This window comes from Neomonachus schauinslandi, chromosome 4, assembly GCF_002201575.2.
Source record: "Neomonachus schauinslandi chromosome 4, ASM220157v2, whole genome shotgun sequence".
Taxonomy (NCBI): Eukaryota; Metazoa; Chordata; class Mammalia; order Carnivora; family Phocidae; genus Neomonachus; species Neomonachus schauinslandi.
In genome coordinates, this window is record NC_058406.1 from 157,605,408 (window position 1) to 157,623,508 (window position 18,101).

Consider the following 18,101-nt stretch of genomic DNA (forward strand, 5'->3'; position numbering starts at 1 on the left):
AGAGAAAGGCTGATTAGCGAGCAGAACTACAGAAGATGACTTTAAGCTCCAAACTTTGAAGAGCTCTCCTGAGACTAGGGAAAGGATCTGTCTGACGTGGACAAGCGTTCACAGAGGCACTCATTCAATAATTATTGGGTGGGGATGGGCAGATGGATAGATATCTTCTAAAGAGACATAGCCTACAATATTTTCAATGGTTAAGTGGCTCCAGATATTCTAGTCATATTAAAAATTTGTATTTCCAACACCTGAAACTAATATAACACTGTATGTTAACTGTACCAGGATTTAAAATATATATATATTTCCACTGTCACAAAGACAGCCCAGAATAAATATGCTTGATGCCCTGGTTAGGGCTTCTCTACACAGGACTAAACATAAGTGATCTTAATAAAGACTTTTAATAACAAAGATTCTTTCTCCTTCATAATAGTTATTGGGAGCTTCTATATCTCCCAATAAGCAGCTCTTCCTTCTCCCCCCTCTACAAAAGAAATAATTAATACTAGTTTTAAAATGGGAATCTTCCTGAAACTCTCCCAGGACTCTGAATTAATCTTTAACATTGGCTAATTTCTGTCTTCTGTATTTAAGTGTCTAGCACCATAACATCAAATGTTTATCCAGGACAGTATCTCAGGTTTTATCTAAGGCTAAAAAGAGCAAGCAAGAGAGAAGAAACTAGAAAGTTCTTTTAGAATGATACTGCGAATTCACAAATTCAAGCTTATGAGTACATTCTCTGATGTTAAAAACATGAGAAAATTGTGAGTACAAACTTCATGCAATGCTTCTAAGAATAGAGTTATTTTGCTGCTTTTATACAGCAATCAATACAATATAGAAAGTTGTACTGAATATTTACTTGCTCCATGTTAAATAAAATATCTACTATACCAAATTGAAGAAATTCTTACCACCTTCTTTAGTGCAAAGGTTGATGAGGTTATGCACTGTGTCCATCAGCTCCAGCTGCTGCTTCTGAAGGACACTATTATTGGTGGTGGCTCTGTTCAATTGTTTCTCCAGTTCCTGGATTATATACGTTTGACGAGTAACCAAGACTTGAAGATTCTCTCTCTCTTCTTTTAAGGTGTCCAACTCTTCCTTGTGCTTTCCCTCCATTTCTAAGATTTTATGTTCTAATAAACTGCAAGGAAATAAAGACAAGATTATTTTAAAAATGCTATACAAAAATATATGACTCAACTAGATCCTGAGTTTATTTAAAGTTAGAAATTTTAGTTAGGTATGTCACTATGGAAATATTTTGTAAGTGACAGTCTCAGAATATACACAGATGAATGGATAAAGAAGATGTGGTATATATATATACAATGGAATATTATGCAGCCATCAAAAGGAATGAGATCTTGCCATTTGCAATGACATGGATGGAATTGGAGGGTATTATGCTGAGCGAAATAAGTCAATCAGAGAAAGACATGTATCATATGATCTCACTGATATGAGGAATCCTTAATCTCAGGAAACAAACTGAGGGTTGCTGGAGTGGTGGGGGGTGGGAGGGATGGGGTGGCTGGGTGAATAGACACTGGGGAGGGTATGTGCTATGGTGAGTGCTGTGAATTGTGTAAGACTGTTGAATCACAGACCTGTACCTCTGAAACAAATTTAATTATTGGAACAAATAATACATTATATGTTAAAAAAAAGAAGAAGATAGTAGGAAGGGTAAAATGAAGGGGGGGGCATCAGAGGGGGAGAGAAACCATGAGAGACTATGGACTCTGAGAAACAAACTGAGGGTTCTAGAGGGGAGGGGGCTGGGGGATGGGTTAGCCTGGTGATGGGTATTAAAGAGGGCATGTATTGAAGGGAGCACTGGGTGTTATATGCAAACAATGAATCATGGAACGCTACACCAAAAACTAATGATGTAATGTATGGTGATTAACATAATAAAATTTTTTCAAAATATATACACATATAACATTCTAATATACATGTTGTTTGTATAAATATTTAATACACATTAATTATAGGAGTTACATATATAACATATCAAGTAAAGAATTATTAGACCATTTGTTGTCAGAGCAATATTTATTTCCTAAATATAATTTATTTCCTGGGGTACATCTCATATCCAAGGTAGCTGACTTGGACCCAAAGAATTTTAGTCTGTAAAAGTTATAGTATAACTTTCATTAAGGAAATAGGTCCAATAAGAAGCTGATAGAATAGTCCAGGAAAAATACAAACAAAATATAGAAACTATTTTTTTAATTTATGTTGCATTCATTTGGGATTCTCAAAACATTAACAGTGATTAAATTTCACAATAGTTCTGTGGGGTCAGTTAATAGTATATTGATGCAGAACCCACAGGACCAGAAAGTAAGCTATGCAAAATCTCAGTGAATTAGATTTCTTGGGATTTCTGATGGTTGGTCCTGTATCATAACCACAGCTTACTTTGTCTCTCAACCTAAGTTTCAGAATGAGGCCTAAAAGCACCACCAGTTCCCAAATCACTGCATAGATGGTTCTGCACAGGAAGACCACAGACTGGTGGCGTGGTCTTACACAAAGACATGGGATTTTGCTCAGGGTGATGTAATCTTCAACTGAGAACCTTCCTTCTCTCAGAACTCTTCAGAAGATACTCCCTCTGCATATTGCACATTAAAAATGATAGGGAATGCAGAAGCACTCTTGGATCCTAGCAACTGACTGTAAATAAAAAGTATTTGTATTTTATAGGGTGTATAATATACTAAGATTCCTCAGAGGAAAGCCTGATTCAGTTTCCTCAGTTCCATTTTCAGAAGGTTCAACCAGTCCTTAGTTTACAAGGTGTTATTCAAATGTAACATACCAGACTGGGCACTTAATTTACCTTGGAGAAATATAGCACTGAATCACTCCTATAAGTTTGCAAAAAGGGGACTCCCGGGAATTTTTTAAATTTAATACTTAAATCATAAAATAGAGCATGTTAGAAGAGCCAAATTTTCCTACTTGATGTACTGGGGGACGAGCTAGAATATCTGATTGTCCTTTACACAGATTAAGAAGTGTGTAGAGAACTGCTCATGAGCATTCTGGATCTTTGCCAACCAACCTGTCTCAAGAAACTGTGGCTCAGAATATGGCAGGAAAGTTGCCTGTTGAGCCACGCCTGAAAAACACTGGGATGCTTCTATTCATGTTACCTTACTAATTTACAACACCTTGGGTAGCATGTCTAGATTCACATACGAAAATTTCCACTGAGACCTGTCAGGGGCACCTCTGTGACTTGTGCAAGATAAGAGAAACCACACCTCTATTTTGGGTTGCTCTCATTCCATGGGACACCAGTAGTGAAAGAAGCGCTACCCTGATTGTTAAGCAAACTCAATTTGGATAGAACCTGGGTATAGTGATTAGGGAAATTTGTGATGGCCATCTGTATTTTGAAGACATCTTTTGGAAATGAAAACCTTAGGCAAGGAAGTCAGGTAAGATAAAAGAAACATCTGTAAAGAGTAGTTACGATTCACAGTCTTTTAGTGTTTTCTTCTGTGTCAATAATTTGCTGCTGAAGTTAGAGGTTAAAAAATAAACTAAATAAAACAAACAAACAAAAAACCCTTCTCTATTGGTTAAAAAGTTTATCCAACCACTGGTTAAGTGATTAGTGCATTTGCTATGGAGTCAAAGCACGTTGTCTCTGTGTCTCGTAATCTTTGGCCTTCAGATCTGAGAATTAACCACAACTGATGCCTTAGCTCATTCTCAGTTTACTTTTTAATTTTTTGTTTTCCTCCTAAGGATCAGATGCAAGATGCCCATAATGTAAAGTCAGTTAACTTACAAAAAAATTGTCTTTTAAAGTCGCAAGAGTTACAGTATACTACCAAGAAACCTTAGAATTAGCTGTTAAAATGATAACAATAATGTAAAGATCAAAATTTGGATGATACAGTCATATAATACTGAATAAAAATCTGAATTACCATTTTGTTCCTACAAAAAGATGAGCATTGGCCTTTCAGTTTTCCTAATCAGTAGGTAACATTCTGGCTTAGAAAATATCATGCGATAGCTATAACTTGTATTTATTACTTGCTAAGTGCCAATAGTGTTCTCAGTACTATGTAAAATAGAAAATGATACCATTCCTACTCTAAGGATTTATTTTTAGAGAGAATACCTCAAATAAAACAATAGCAGCTGTAACAAACTTTTGTTTCAGATACAGCGCTGTTTAAAAATTTTTTTTTAAATCAATGTTTCGCCACTTCTTTTGATACACTCCCTACTCAAGAGAGTATATACTTAAAGATGGCTACTACCTGAGATGTCAATAAAGGAATTTTGCTTGTTTGTTTGTTTTGGTTTTCAGGATAATTTGGAAAGAGCTGAGAATTTAAAGTTGATCAAAGTATTCCCTGATGTCAAAGAAAACAACTTGGCACTGGCTTATGGAAGAAAAGGCCTGCATTTCCTGAGTAAAAGGAATATGCACTTAACATGATGAAAAGAACATTAATTTTCATAGTTCACTGAACAACATTTAATGCACGTGACTACCACGTATCAAAAGAAATCCAGATAGCCTGTCATCTTAAAATAGATATTTATGCAAAGTAAAGAAGGGACTGCCCACAGAAGTAAGAACCATGCTCTGCATCACAGACACCTCACAGGGTTTGGAATAAAATATATTCAAGAAAAAATAATATGCACAAAAACTATCGGCAAAATGGAAACATGTCACACCGTTTCCCAAATGGCAAGTCTTGCCAGTTAACTATCTCTTCCAGTCATTTTCTCATCTCATTTCTTCACTTGGAGTTCCTTTAATAACTTTTATATTATAGTAATTATCTATTAAATTTATTAGGTATATCCGTTATATTAATCGTAACTTTTTAGACTTTTTTGGGCAGGACTGATCTCTTCTCGGCCCTTCCATTTTCTTCAACACTGCTCATCCCTTACTTCGATCTTCTCTTCATATTTGGTTTAAAAAAAAAACAAAACAAAAACTATTCTCTTTCCTTAGATACTTCTCATCCATTGGTTATTATCTACTTGGCAAGTCAGCCCTTCTCATTACTCCAAACTGGTTTGAATCCAAAACTTTCTTGCCAGAAAAAATTCACATGCTATCTCTATTAATCACATTGTTGTAATATACCATTATAATTGTGTAGTCCTTTAAAGCCCTTATCTCCTTTCTTTCTTAAAGCAATATAGAAATACAGACTGGGTAGATATCACAAGCCCCAGTTAATAAGAATCTAAGTATCTTGTCCAAAAATCATGCACTAATTGTGTCAGAACCAAGATAAAAAGTCATGTCTTCTAACTTGTCAGACTAGAAATGTGCCCATGACATCCCAGTGCTATGAAAACTAGCATGAGAGTGTCTCTTTGATTTAATATCTTCTACTTATTTCTTCTACCCATTTATATATTGTTAGGAAGCAAGGAATCACTTTAACATCTCCTTAGTAATTGTCACTCTCCATCTGGTTATTCTGGGAGCTTGTCTTTCACAATATTTTAGCCTATTGATCTTTTACATTATAAAAACAGTTTCTTTGTCAAGCCAGTTTTTTTTTTATCTGAATTAAGATTTTCTTAAGCACCACTCTGCCTTAACCCCTCTGTCATTAAATGTAATTTTATCCCATTTTTTCCTGGAGTCTTTTATTGGTTCTCTTCCATTTTCCCTATCCAGATCAGTTGGGAGAGGCTACCTCAGCTAGATACAGAGAACTACAAGTAAAGGTTGATCTGAAGGATAACATTACAGCTCCAGCATCCTAAAATTAGATAGGCAACATAGTTATATTTTCCCTGATGTTGTCCTGCAGCAATAAGTTTAGCTTAGACTTAAATGCATAATCCAAAATGTGGATGCCGATTCCAAACTCCAGTGCACTGTTTTCTAGAGTGCATTCTGTATATTTTTATCAGGTGTATGAGTCCCACTCTCAAGTCTTTGGGAAGTTTAGATTAAAGAAACAGTTTTTATCATGATGTATCTTTTAGGATTCGTGTACCATGGAACAACAATTTATGAAACTGTGTACCTCAATCTATACAAATGGAGTTAGAAATCTGAAGACAGTATTTCTCACAGGATTCTGAATACTTCCTGTTTCCCATCTTTCTGGAAACACTCTGAGAAGAGACATGCATAAAATTTTGGCACTTAACTTCTAGTTTGAAGCAGAGGTGCACTTTAATGAAGAATAAAATAAACAAAATAATCTAGGCCTTGAACTTCAGTAAAAGGTTCTAATTGAGTATATACAAAACCTTATTTGAAGTTTTTGGTTGACTTCTTTCCATTTTCACAGTCTGCCTCCTCAAACATATCTTATTGGAAATATTTCAGATCATTGAACACATCTTGAAACTTTCACAGAAAAAGCTTCCCCTTTCAAATTGTTTCCCACAATAGAGTTCTTAACATAGCAGCCAATGAATTCACAGTGGTGACAGTTTCCTAAGCAATATGTGTGCAAAGATGGCCCTTAAACAAGAGGAAGATGTTGAAAATATAGAAACCTTCTCAATTTTATCTGTCTGAAACTGCTTACAGATGTTTCCATTTTTTAATTATTTTTAATATGTAAGGTGTCAACATGTGTTGCAAATATGGGTTTTAAAGATTGATTTTTTTCCCCCTTCAAACAAGGGTATAGTAACTTCAGGTTACATTTATACTTTAAATTTCTAACTTGAACATAGCAAATCTAAAATTTATAGCTAAATATTTTTGTAATTTAAATGTGGAGCAGAAGCATAGATTACTACAAGTAAACATTGGCAAATACTTTTTTAAATAGTTTGGGTAAATAAGAATAAACTAAATATGTTATGGGAGCCAGAAAGCAAGAAAAAAACAAACAGATACACTTCAAAATATAAAAACCTAGTACTTCTACAAAAAATTGCACAATAAATGACAAACTACAGAAACATATCTGCAGCATATATGACAAAGTTTTAATGTCCATTGAAGAGCACATATGAGTTAATAAAACAAAGATAAACAATGTAATAGAAAGATGAGAAACACACATGAATAGGCTAGTCACAGAAGAAGAAATGCAAATGGTCAATAAAATGAAAAGATGTACAACCTAACTTTTCAAGTAGACAACATTAATAAAATGGTTAGCAAGGTTTGGGGAAATTAGAAAGCCATATACACTTGGGGAGAAATATAAAATTCGGAGATAATTTGTCAATATGTATGAAAACTTAAATAATCACATAAAATTCTAATAAATTGTAAATTATAGTCTACCTATACCTAGGAATGAGTGATATGTGTATATAATTACATGTTTAAAATATCCATGATAAATTTTTATGAATTAGAAATAAACCCAACATGTAAAGAATAGTTATAATCTATACACATATGCATTCATTATATATAAATGTATTTATACATGTGTGTGATTGGATATTAGTGTGTGTCTGTGTAAACACAACAAATATTCACACTCAACACAGATGTATGTCTTAGTATACTCATAGAAAAAGTCTGGAAGAATAAGCACTAAACTTAATCTGTTAATGATGATTCTCTGCAGGGGGTGGTGGTGGTGGAGGAGTATGGAATTAAGAAGACTTTGTCCTTCAACTGTATGCACTTCTACATAATTTAATGTTTAGATCAAGTTTGCGTTACTTTTTTATTAATCAGAGAGATGTGTTAGATAGTCATGAGTCTAGAATGGTTTGGGAAGATGTTATCTAGAAATTTAAAGATTGGGCTGAATTAGTGAAATTCAAAATGTGAACTGATAACCTTGGGAGCCATGCAGTGTGCTTTTGGGGATGCAGAATAGCAGTGTAAACACCATCTCTGTTGTATTTATGTTAAGAACAATTAATATATTTACAATATTTCATGTAAACTATGTGGTTTGTGTTTTCCATTAAAAAATATTTTTTAGTTGTGTGTGTGTGTGTGTAGGGAGATATAAATGACACTTGTTGCGATAGAGCTCCTGGGACATTTGCCAGTTCATCATTCATTCAATGTTCAAAAAGCACTTAATACTATATATACAATGTGTAGAGAATTGTGCCTGGGAGCATGAAGACAAAGATAAATAAAACACAGTCTCTGTGTTCCAGAAGGTCACAGCCCAATAGTAGGGAAATAGATAAAATAGATACACACACACGAGCACACACACACACATATTACAATGTGATGGGATAAGTAAAATAATGGGGGAAAACAATGTAGAGTGTTATCATATAAGTTGTAATGACCAAATCTATTGGGCAGAGTCAGAGAAAGATTCTTAGGTTAACATCTACACAGAGTTTTGAAGGGTGAACGGGAGTTTCTCAGTTGAATAAAGAACTACAGAACATTTCAGACAAGTCAAACGTCAAAAATGTCTGAAATAACATCAAGTCTTCAGTAAACAGTAAACAGTAAACAACAGTAAGCAACTTCAGTAAACAACTAGCATGATTAAACACTTGTTACGTGTGTCAGGCACTGTTCTCAGAGCTTTGCATGCATTAATCCAATTAATCCTCACATAAACTCCATGCACTACTATTATCATCACCCCAGTGTTAGAAATTAGGAAACCAAAGTACAGTGAGTTTAAGTAACTTGTCCAAAGTCACACAAATAATATGTGTAGGGCTGGTTATAGCAGGATAAAGGAAAAGTAAACCCTAGGCATTCTGGCTTCAGAGCTCATGTTCTTAGCTATCAGACCATATTTTCTAAAATATAAGACTTGTATAAGTAGAGCTACCAAATTAGGATTATAATGATCACCGACTGTGTTCAACGCTAAAAAACTTGAACTTTCTTCAGTTAGTTACAGAGAACCAGGAGGGGATTAGGCAGATGTTCTTGAGAGATTGAAAAGTTCGGCTGAATTAGTGTTGGAGACCTAAACAAAAGTGAAAAATAATCTGACTTGCATTTTAGAAAGAAGACTTTGGCAGAGCTCTGGATGATCAGTTTGAAAGACATGGGGCTTAAAGCACAGAGGTCACTGCAATGGCTGAGAAGAATTAATGGGAGTTTGACCTAAGACATAGTCAGTGGAAATAAAATGAACAGGACAGATGGAGAAAAATATTTAGGAGATGGAACTGACAGCCTCAACAGTCACTGTGAGTTGTGAGGAATCAGGGAAAGGAAAAAATTAAGATTACCCTTGGATTTTCAGTTTGATTCAGAATTCTCTTCCACTCTAAAACCCTAGATTAATGAAACTGAAATTTAAAAATGCTATATGCCATTAAATTCATTTTTAAAAAACATGAGAAGAAGAAAAATGTTCTATTCAATCAGTCTGTAGGTATTCCATTTTCAAGGTATAGAATAGAGTAATATAAATTTAAAAACTTTTTATTGATCCCTACTATACACAACTAACATAATTCAGCCTAATGTAATGCTAGCAGTTAGCAGGATTTTACCTTAGTATTTTGTAAAGATCTTATCAAATGGAAAAGAACTTTAATTTAAAGACTGTGACTTAACTTTTCATTTCTTTAGGCAACTTAAGTATTAAAAATCAATATTTTAAGAAGCCATTACAGTAATTTGTAAGATATAATTTAGTATCTTGAAATTACACATATTTCAATCAGTTAAAATTAATTAACTTAATAACTTCCTATAAACTCCAGCTAAAAGATAGATGAGGCTTGTCAAATAAGTTCAGTGAATTCCCAAGGTAAAATAAATAGTTTATATTTCCTACTCCAGTATTAGCAGGAATAAATAATGATCTATATAGGAATAGGCCAAAAACAACTGGCTGACTCCTTTCTTCAAACTTCTATTTGTTTGTGTAAAGAGGATAACTTGACAGCCACATCAATTAATCTTGAGGATGCATCATGCTGGAAAAATATTTTTATAATAATTAAGACAGAGAATCATTATGGACTTGAGCCCTAATTTTGCCATAAACTAGCTGTTTGGTCATGGACAAGTAAACTTGACCTTTGTGAACTTCACTTTCTTTATACATAAAATAGAAATACTAATAGATACTTTGCAGAATTAGTTGGAGGATTAGCAGTAATGCATGCAAAGCACCTGGCATAGATGTTCACCTGATATTAGGTAGGCAGGTAGCAGACAGTTTTGATAAAACTATGTTGAAGTGGCCATCACATGGGTAGTTTCACTTCACTCTGAATGGTACTGAAAATTTGCCTAATCTTCACTCTACATGTTCAACACAAGTATCAGGAAAGCCCAAGTGCTCCATCTTTGTATATGCAAGATGCTCACTTCCCTTCCTGTATACCCTGGTGAGGCAGAAGAATTTCTTCTGGAATATTTTTTTACCCGGCTGTGCTCCCACCTTGGGAAAAGTTGGGGTTAAGTCAGAGATGGGTGAACCTGATCAGTTCACCAAATTTTACGTGAAAAGATGCAGCTCAAGGGATTTGCATTATGACATCTTTCCCTGTCCCTGTCCTTTTTTCTATTGTCTTGAACTGACCTGGCAGGAAACATACTCAAAGAATCCAATAAAAGTTGACAATTACATGTTCCACTTTGTGATCCAACCCCCTATGTGCAATGTAAATATTAATGCTTCCCATTTCTTGGGATCTTGGTTGATAATTTCAATTACATGGGCCAATTACTGATCTTGTATTTGCAAATGCTGTTTCCTTGAGGTAAGAAACAAAACCATTTTGATATTAGGATGGCATTCAACAAAAGAAAAAAAAAAAAAACATTTCCTAAAGAAAGCAAACTGGAAGCTTCTTGGGAGTCACCCCCCACTAGATTGTTAGGAAAACAAACAGTAGAGTAAATGTTGCTAATCCTATTCTTGCTTTGTGCCTTTGGCCATTTAAGGGATAAAGAAGTGAATCTAATGAGGCCAAAAATCCTTTTTCAACCCTACAAGTGATGCATTTAATTTGTCAGGATGTAAATCAGCAGGACCTCTCAGCATGATTGTGTAGTATAATCCTGTCCATAAAATATTCCTCCTTGTTCTGCCAAAGAAGTGGTGGACCCTCCTAAGGGCCAGCTCACCAACTTGGCAGCTGAGGCCCCATCATACTCAAAACTGGTAAGTCACACACCCAGACACAACCCCTGACATTCCATGGGGAGGAAGCAAAGCTTAATTTAGATAATCCCCCTTGCAAAGTGTATTAGCTGATCCAAACCAGACCTGGCCAACTAAAGGCATGTTGTTCCTACATTTCAGAGATGCCTAAATGTAGAAATAGCTTCTTGCTACATTTGGAGGATTAAGATTCGTTTAAGGAATAGGTAGGGATAATCAATAAACTTCTTTAAGAATATATATAAACAGTTTCATGCTTGACTTTGACCTTCTGTCCACTGAAATGGTATTGGGTGGTGGGGGGGGAGTATTTCTTTGTGGCTCTAGAAAGCGCTTGGCAGAGTTCCTGAATTCCATTTCATATATGGAAATAAACAATAACAATAAAGAGAATAGGGAAAGTATGCTGTACATCACAGAAGGATATTCTTGGTTTTTTATAAAGTAAAACACTTTTTTCTAAGTGGTTCACAGAAGAATATGCCTAGTTTAAGAATAAACGTTCCACCAACACTCCTTTAAACACATTGGACCCTTCTACAGGAAGACACAGATAACTACAGAGACACAGCAATGTCAGGAGATACAGCACGTTGATAGAAAAATACCCCCAGGAACCACAGGTGAAGTAATGCTACACTTGAGCATCAAAAAAGAAAGGAGTGCAAAGGAGGAGTAAAAGATGCATGTAAGTTTTTGTCAGCATGAGCACAGAGATAAATTTCAAGTTGAAACCTAAATCCCTGAAGTCATTGTGAAATACCTACATTTCTGGCAAAAGGAATTGTTAGAACTCTGAAAAAATTATCACTAGCAATCAGCGTCGTGACTTGTATATATAAAGACCTGAATTTTCCTTAGAAATTAGAACTTAATAAAGGAAAAAAAAATCATCAGCAGAAGGCATGTATGTGCTGGGATTAGGAACGAGACACCTCCACTTGACCTGCAGCAGACAGAGCTCTTTTGAGGGCGTGAACCTTCACTCAGCTTTACCGATGGAACAGAGAGAGCAACTTTTAAGCAATTTCCCTTAAACAAACAAACAATGTCATGGTGAGAATTCCATAGTAGGAAATGATACTAGGTTCCATATCAAGAATTACGATGGAAAACAAAAAACCAAAAATGATTGGGAAATAAAGTAGAGGGGATATATTTTTTTAAAGAGAAGAAAGAAAACAAAAGAAGGAATGAATATGAGAAGGAAGGAGGGAAAGAGAAGGAGAGACAGAGACAGGAGCGGGTGGAGGGGGAGGGGGAGAGAGAGAGAGAAAGAGTTCGAGAGCTGAGTACAAGTGACGCTTAAGGACAGCATTTGTTTTTGTAGTTAAGAGTGAGACCTTTCAGTCCTCCGTTTTTTTATGGTATCCTGACAGCTCAAGTGTCAGATGCAGACCTAGAGATAACACACATATCAGCAGGGGAAGAACTGAAGAATGTAGATTCATGCTGACAACTTTTTAAAAGATAAATCATACCTGGTAACATACTTAGTGAGAGATTGAAACCACCCTAGGTTACACCTTAAAATGAAATACTATGCAGTTATTAAGAATGATATTAGAGGGATATTTATTCATGAGAAATCAGATCTATTTCCAAAGGAGGCAGGCTGCAAAACAGCTTGGATAGGATGACACAGCTTTCCATAAAAAATATATTTATATATAATATACAGTGACACATGCAGTTTTCTCAATGTGACAGGACTGTGATTTTTAATTTTGTGTACTTTCTCCTTTTTCTCCAATAACGTGTTATTTATGTAATTATAAAAACAAATAACCTAAAAAATAAGGTAAAGTTGACAATATTTTACTTATTTATTCCTAGACAAAGTTTTCACAATAGCATCTTGAAATACGTAACCATAAAGATGTTCACTGTTAGCAACAACGTTAAAGCATGGTGGGACTCTAAAACCAAGGGATGGTTGACATAAAGTATACCTGCTCCATGTATGTCTGGTTACTGTGAAACAGCAGTGGGATAAATGGTACTTTTCAGCAGGATTTTCAATTCCAAAACATTTCATTATGCAACTAGTTCAGGGTCAAGTCCTGTCAAGTTTATTTATAGTTATACAGTTTACCCTATGACACAGTACAAAGATAAATAAATGTAAAACTTAGAAATACAAGTCAGAGAGCATGCATGACCCCTTTCAGACTCTAAATCAACAGCCAGGTTTATCTTCTTCATGGAAAAGCTTCATTATAATTGCTGTCATTAAGGGCCACTTTCAGCGTAAAGTTGGGGAATCCTTTTAGGTTGCAGATAGTAGTATTGAGAGACCACATGCTACAGTGCAAAGAGCAGGACTAGGAAGAAAGAAGCCGGGATTACATTCCCAGTTTACCACTAGCAAGTTGTGTGACCTTGGAAAATCACGCACTTCTACTGAGTCTGTTCCCTCATGTATAAAGTAAGAGTACTAGCCGTCCTCTTGGTGCCTTCCTGGTTTGAAATATGGTGGAAATTCTAGTTCCAATGACATAAGGTATTTAACTAGTTTCTAGCAACACAATGGTCTTTAAATCAATATAATGCATAAGAACTGAAACCTCTCCAAGCCATCCCAATGGCCAGGGGTCAGTTAATAAGCAATACATGTATTTGTCCTACAGAGGTCAGTGCTTTGACTGAATTGGCCATCATGAATGTCAATGACTTCAAAATAATATAGTCTATACGTCATCTCAAGATATCTAAGTCCCATTTCACTTACCTGAGATGATTCATAGCTTATAAAACACATCTATAAAACTAAGCAAAGAAATTTATTATATCCAGAGTAAATGGCTTTAAATGTGGGAAAGGGGATGGTGAGCAACTCTTGAATCAGCTTTATAGGTAAGTAATTTTCTGGGAAAAATAAAATTTGCTTCTCTCTTGTGCAAGATCTCTGAATTCAACAATCTCATAGCTTTGTACAAGCTTAAGGGCAGGTAGAATGACAATTCAAGTTACAGAATTTCAGAGACGATTTTTTTTCCTCTATTGCTATAGATGTCATTCTGCTGAAAATTGTCAATATTTTGTGTCACTGAATTTAGTCACAGAAACAATTCTTGTGGCTATGGTGGGATTTGAACAACTAAACATTTGATAAATTAGTACTAAAAGTTATAAAAAGCAAGTATTTCAAGAGTGTAAGCAATAGTATTATTTGTATTATATTAAATTGTCTCTATATTTCCTTTTTTTTTGCACACCACCTCAATCTTTTAAGAGTTGACAGAGAGGTGAAGGATAAAAATAAGTACATATGTAAATATTTGGAATATGATAATCCTCACCTGTTTTTCTCATGAATCTTTAGGATTTCATTTGTCTGTTGAAGAAGCTGCTTCTCTAGCTTGTATGTTGATAATGAATTCTCTAGCAGTTGTATTTCAAGTCGAGAAGTTTGATTTAGTACCTCAAGATAAAAGATAAAAACATTTCAAACTTTAATCACAAAAAGTGAAAAGAATTTTTGTTTTTCTTATTTAGCTGTGTTTTCTTTTAAAATAGTATTTCTTCCAGAATAATCAATTAAATGGCCTACATTCTACTAATTAATGCTTTGCAATGTGTCTTAAATATGACATTCATTTGAGATTGAGGTTGCAATTGAATGAGAAAACTGAGTTGTTAAATCCATTTTCATATTTAAGTTTTCATGTCCTAAATCCCTAAGATAGTCTACTTTATATATAAATATCCCCAATATTGATATTATATACATGTTATTTCTGAGATAAGAATTAGTACAAGTCTTAGATATTGTACATAACTAATAACTAAGAGGCAAGTAAGATATGCTCACTTTGATCCCTCACCTTACAAAAACCAATTATAAATGTGCAAACAACTCTTGACATAGTTTAGACAGATTCAGGACCACAGGGTCATTGAACACCTATCATACTTGGTCACACCAGCCAGATCATTTCATAGACATGGGCACATGTTAACGGAGGAATTGCTACCATCACTTTATAAATGAAGAAACGGAGGTTCAGAAAGAGGCCAAAATCCACAAAGGAACCAAGCGAAGAGCCGGGTTTTGAACCCAGACAGCGTGACTCTAATTTTAATGCTCTACACCATTAGTTAAACTGTCCTGGGTCTTAATCTGAGGAAATGAAGTGACCAGGAACCCAGATTGCACTGAAGACAGATTGTAGTTACCCTTTCAACTGTGCTATACTGGGTGCTCTAGAAGCCATAAATGTTCAACTAATTTTGAATCATGAAGACTCATGTTGCTAGCCAGGCTTTAATATAAATGAGTCTATGAGCCATGAACCCAAACCTACCCATCCTCCAAGCAAACATCATACACTGCAATCCTAGAAGATACCTTCAAACTGTGCCAATGTCTTTGTTCCTCCCTGTCTCTGTTCTGTCCACCCCCAACCCTGCTCTTCTTTAAGGGAGGTAAAAAGGGCAAGGAAAAAAGGATAATTAGGTTTAAAACCTTCCTACATCATTTGAAAACTTTTATAACCACCACACTTTTCTTAGAACTACTTATTGAAAGGGAGCTGGAAAACCTTCTGGAGAGTCAATATCAATCTAGAGGTCCACCTCTAAAAATGACATCATTAGAGCTTTCCCCCTTTTCTGCAGCAGGTCGAAACCTGGGATTATATCAGATGCACATAACTTTTTCAAAACACACTGATATGACTAGGGCTCACTTGGGTTATAAGAAGTTGTGGGGGAAAGGGATGTATTTGCAAGGGACCAGGACAGGGGCTAGGGTGAGATGAGAGAGGCAATTGCCTCAATTGCAAAATTTAAGGAGGTGTCAAAAAGATAACATTTTAATGCAACGTTTTGAAAGATCAAAATTGGTGGAAAATAATCCATGTTGAACACAGCATAATCTTAAAATAAAGATAGGATCTGCTTCTGCACATGTATTATTATTTATTTTTGTATGACTTGATCCCATTCTCCTCACTCAAGTCCCAATCCTGCTAGGCGGGTGTGAGGCAGAGGGTGAGAGAGTGGGGGAGAGAATAGCGAGATGGGGCATTTGTGCTTTAAAAAAGTTCTAAGGTTCTAAGATTCATTTTTACAATTGTCATAAATTAAGATCTGAAAGCCATTCGGAACATTACTACTACTAATCAATAACTTAGACGTGTGGAGTGGTTTAGAGTTTTAAAAAATATTTTCCTATTCTGACTCACTTCATTTGAGGAAAAACAGGAGCAAGAGGAACTGGGATTTGAAGACAGAATTAGGAGTAGCCCAGAAGACAAAATGGTAGAGAGCGTAAAGACTGGGGATACACAAGAGGTGATTTGAACTGTTAAACATACTTTTTGTCCAGGTAAGTTTTCTGTTTATTAACTAGAATTACAATTTATAAAATAATTAAATAGGGGATGAGGCATCTGATCTTTTGGTGACACTGAGAACAGTGCTTGGCATAGAGAAGACAGTATTGATTGAATGAATGAAAGGTACTTTGCCTCACTGAATCAGGCATATTATATGTAGTTAAACAAAATCTATTTTCTCCCTTATTCACCACACTCTCTCATCACACTTTCTGAGATTCTCAAATACCAAAATTTTCATTTTACAAAGAACAAAAACTGTTCTTCTCCATGTCTGAGAAGAACATGAGAGAACACTGAGAACAGAATGAAACTATAACAGCTCCTAATTTTTCTATACTTTGTCCTACCTCCAAACTGTTTGCTACATGATACCAGAATGATCTTTTTAAAAACATAAATCATGGGCTCCTGGGTGACTCAGCTGGTTAAGTGTCCAGCTTGACTTCCGCTCAGATCATGATCTCAGGGTCGTGAGATGGAGCCCTGCCTCGGCTCCCCACTCAGGGGGGAGTCTGCTTGAGATTCTTTCTCTCTGCCCCTCTCCCTGCTCATGCTCTCTCTCTCAAATAAATAAATCTTAAGAAAAATAAATATATAAATCACATTATGTCACCGCCAATATTAAATATGCTAACGGCTTCTCCTGGCAATCAGAACAAATTCCAAAGTTCTTAGCCTGGCCCACAAGGTCCTACATGATCAGAACTCTGCTTACTTCTCAGATCTCATCCTGCCTCTCCTGTCCTTGTTTATTTTGTTCTAACCACACTGGCCTCCTTTTTGTCACCCCAACATGCCAAATTCATTTCTACCTCAGGGCCTTTGCACTTGCAGTTGCCCATACCTTTCCAGATGCATGGCTGATTTCTTACTCAATTCTTGCTTAGGGAGGCCCTTCCTGGTCACTGTCTGTAATATAACTCCCCACCATCCTCCATCAAGTCATCCTGTTGTATTGTCTTTAAAAAATCATTACTATTGGAAATTATCCTGTCTGTTCATTCATGTGCTGTTTCTCTACCCCATGAGGTTGTCAGTTACACAGAGGCGGGACTTCCATCTGGAGCCCTCCAAATTGCCAATGCTCAATGTGGGGTCTGGCACACTGGCAGTCAGAGCTATATCATCTGCTGGATGATATGCTACACAATGGACAGTGAGTTATTTTTCAAGCTGGGTCATTGTCAGAGAGAAGGTAGCAGGTCACATGAATGCTAAATGGGACTTCAGTGATAACAATCTAAAATCTAAAACTAAAACAGCATCTGAATGTGGGAGAAGGAGGGAGACAAATCCCAGATCTCATTTAGTCCAGGCTAGGTGTCAGGTCATCTCTGACACTTTTGAGCCCAAATGTCAACCCCTTCTCTTCTTTCCACATCACCTTGACCAAATAGCTGCTTTATTTCAATTCTCTCTCCGCTGATGTATTAAACTAGGCCTGAAGTTTAAAAACTGAAGAACTGAGAGAATTGTACAGGAGACTATGATAAACTGACCACTTTCTTGCCATGTGTCTATGAAACTTGCTGCTTAGCAATAATCTAAGTGTTCCATTAAAATGATAAAAGGCATTTTATTCTTCAGCCTAAACATATTCCAAAGCACATCTCAAAGAAAGAAAGAAAGAAAGAAAGAAAGAAAGAAAGAAAGAAAGAAAGAAAGAAAGAAAGAAAGAAAGAAA

General features: G+C 35.6%; 1 protein-coding gene across 3 annotated transcripts in view; it reads right to left on the reverse strand.

Moving 5' to 3' along the window:
* The window catches only part of ANGPT1 (angiopoietin 1), a 242,046-nt gene that overhangs the window by 69,105 nt on the left and 154,840 nt on the right, over positions 1–18,101 (reverse strand). For 2 of the 3 annotated variants that reach the window (XM_021688349.1, XM_021688347.1), the window contains 2 exons: positions 14,375–14,496; positions 927–1,156 (listed from right to left, as the gene is read on the reverse strand). In XM_021688349.1, the coding sequence (XP_021544024.1) occupies positions 927–1,156; positions 14,375–14,496 (352 nt within the window). Of the gene's footprint in view, positions 1–923; positions 1,157–14,374; positions 14,497–18,101 lie in introns of all 3 variants that reach the window. The other variant, XM_021688348.1, reaches the window with a different exon arrangement.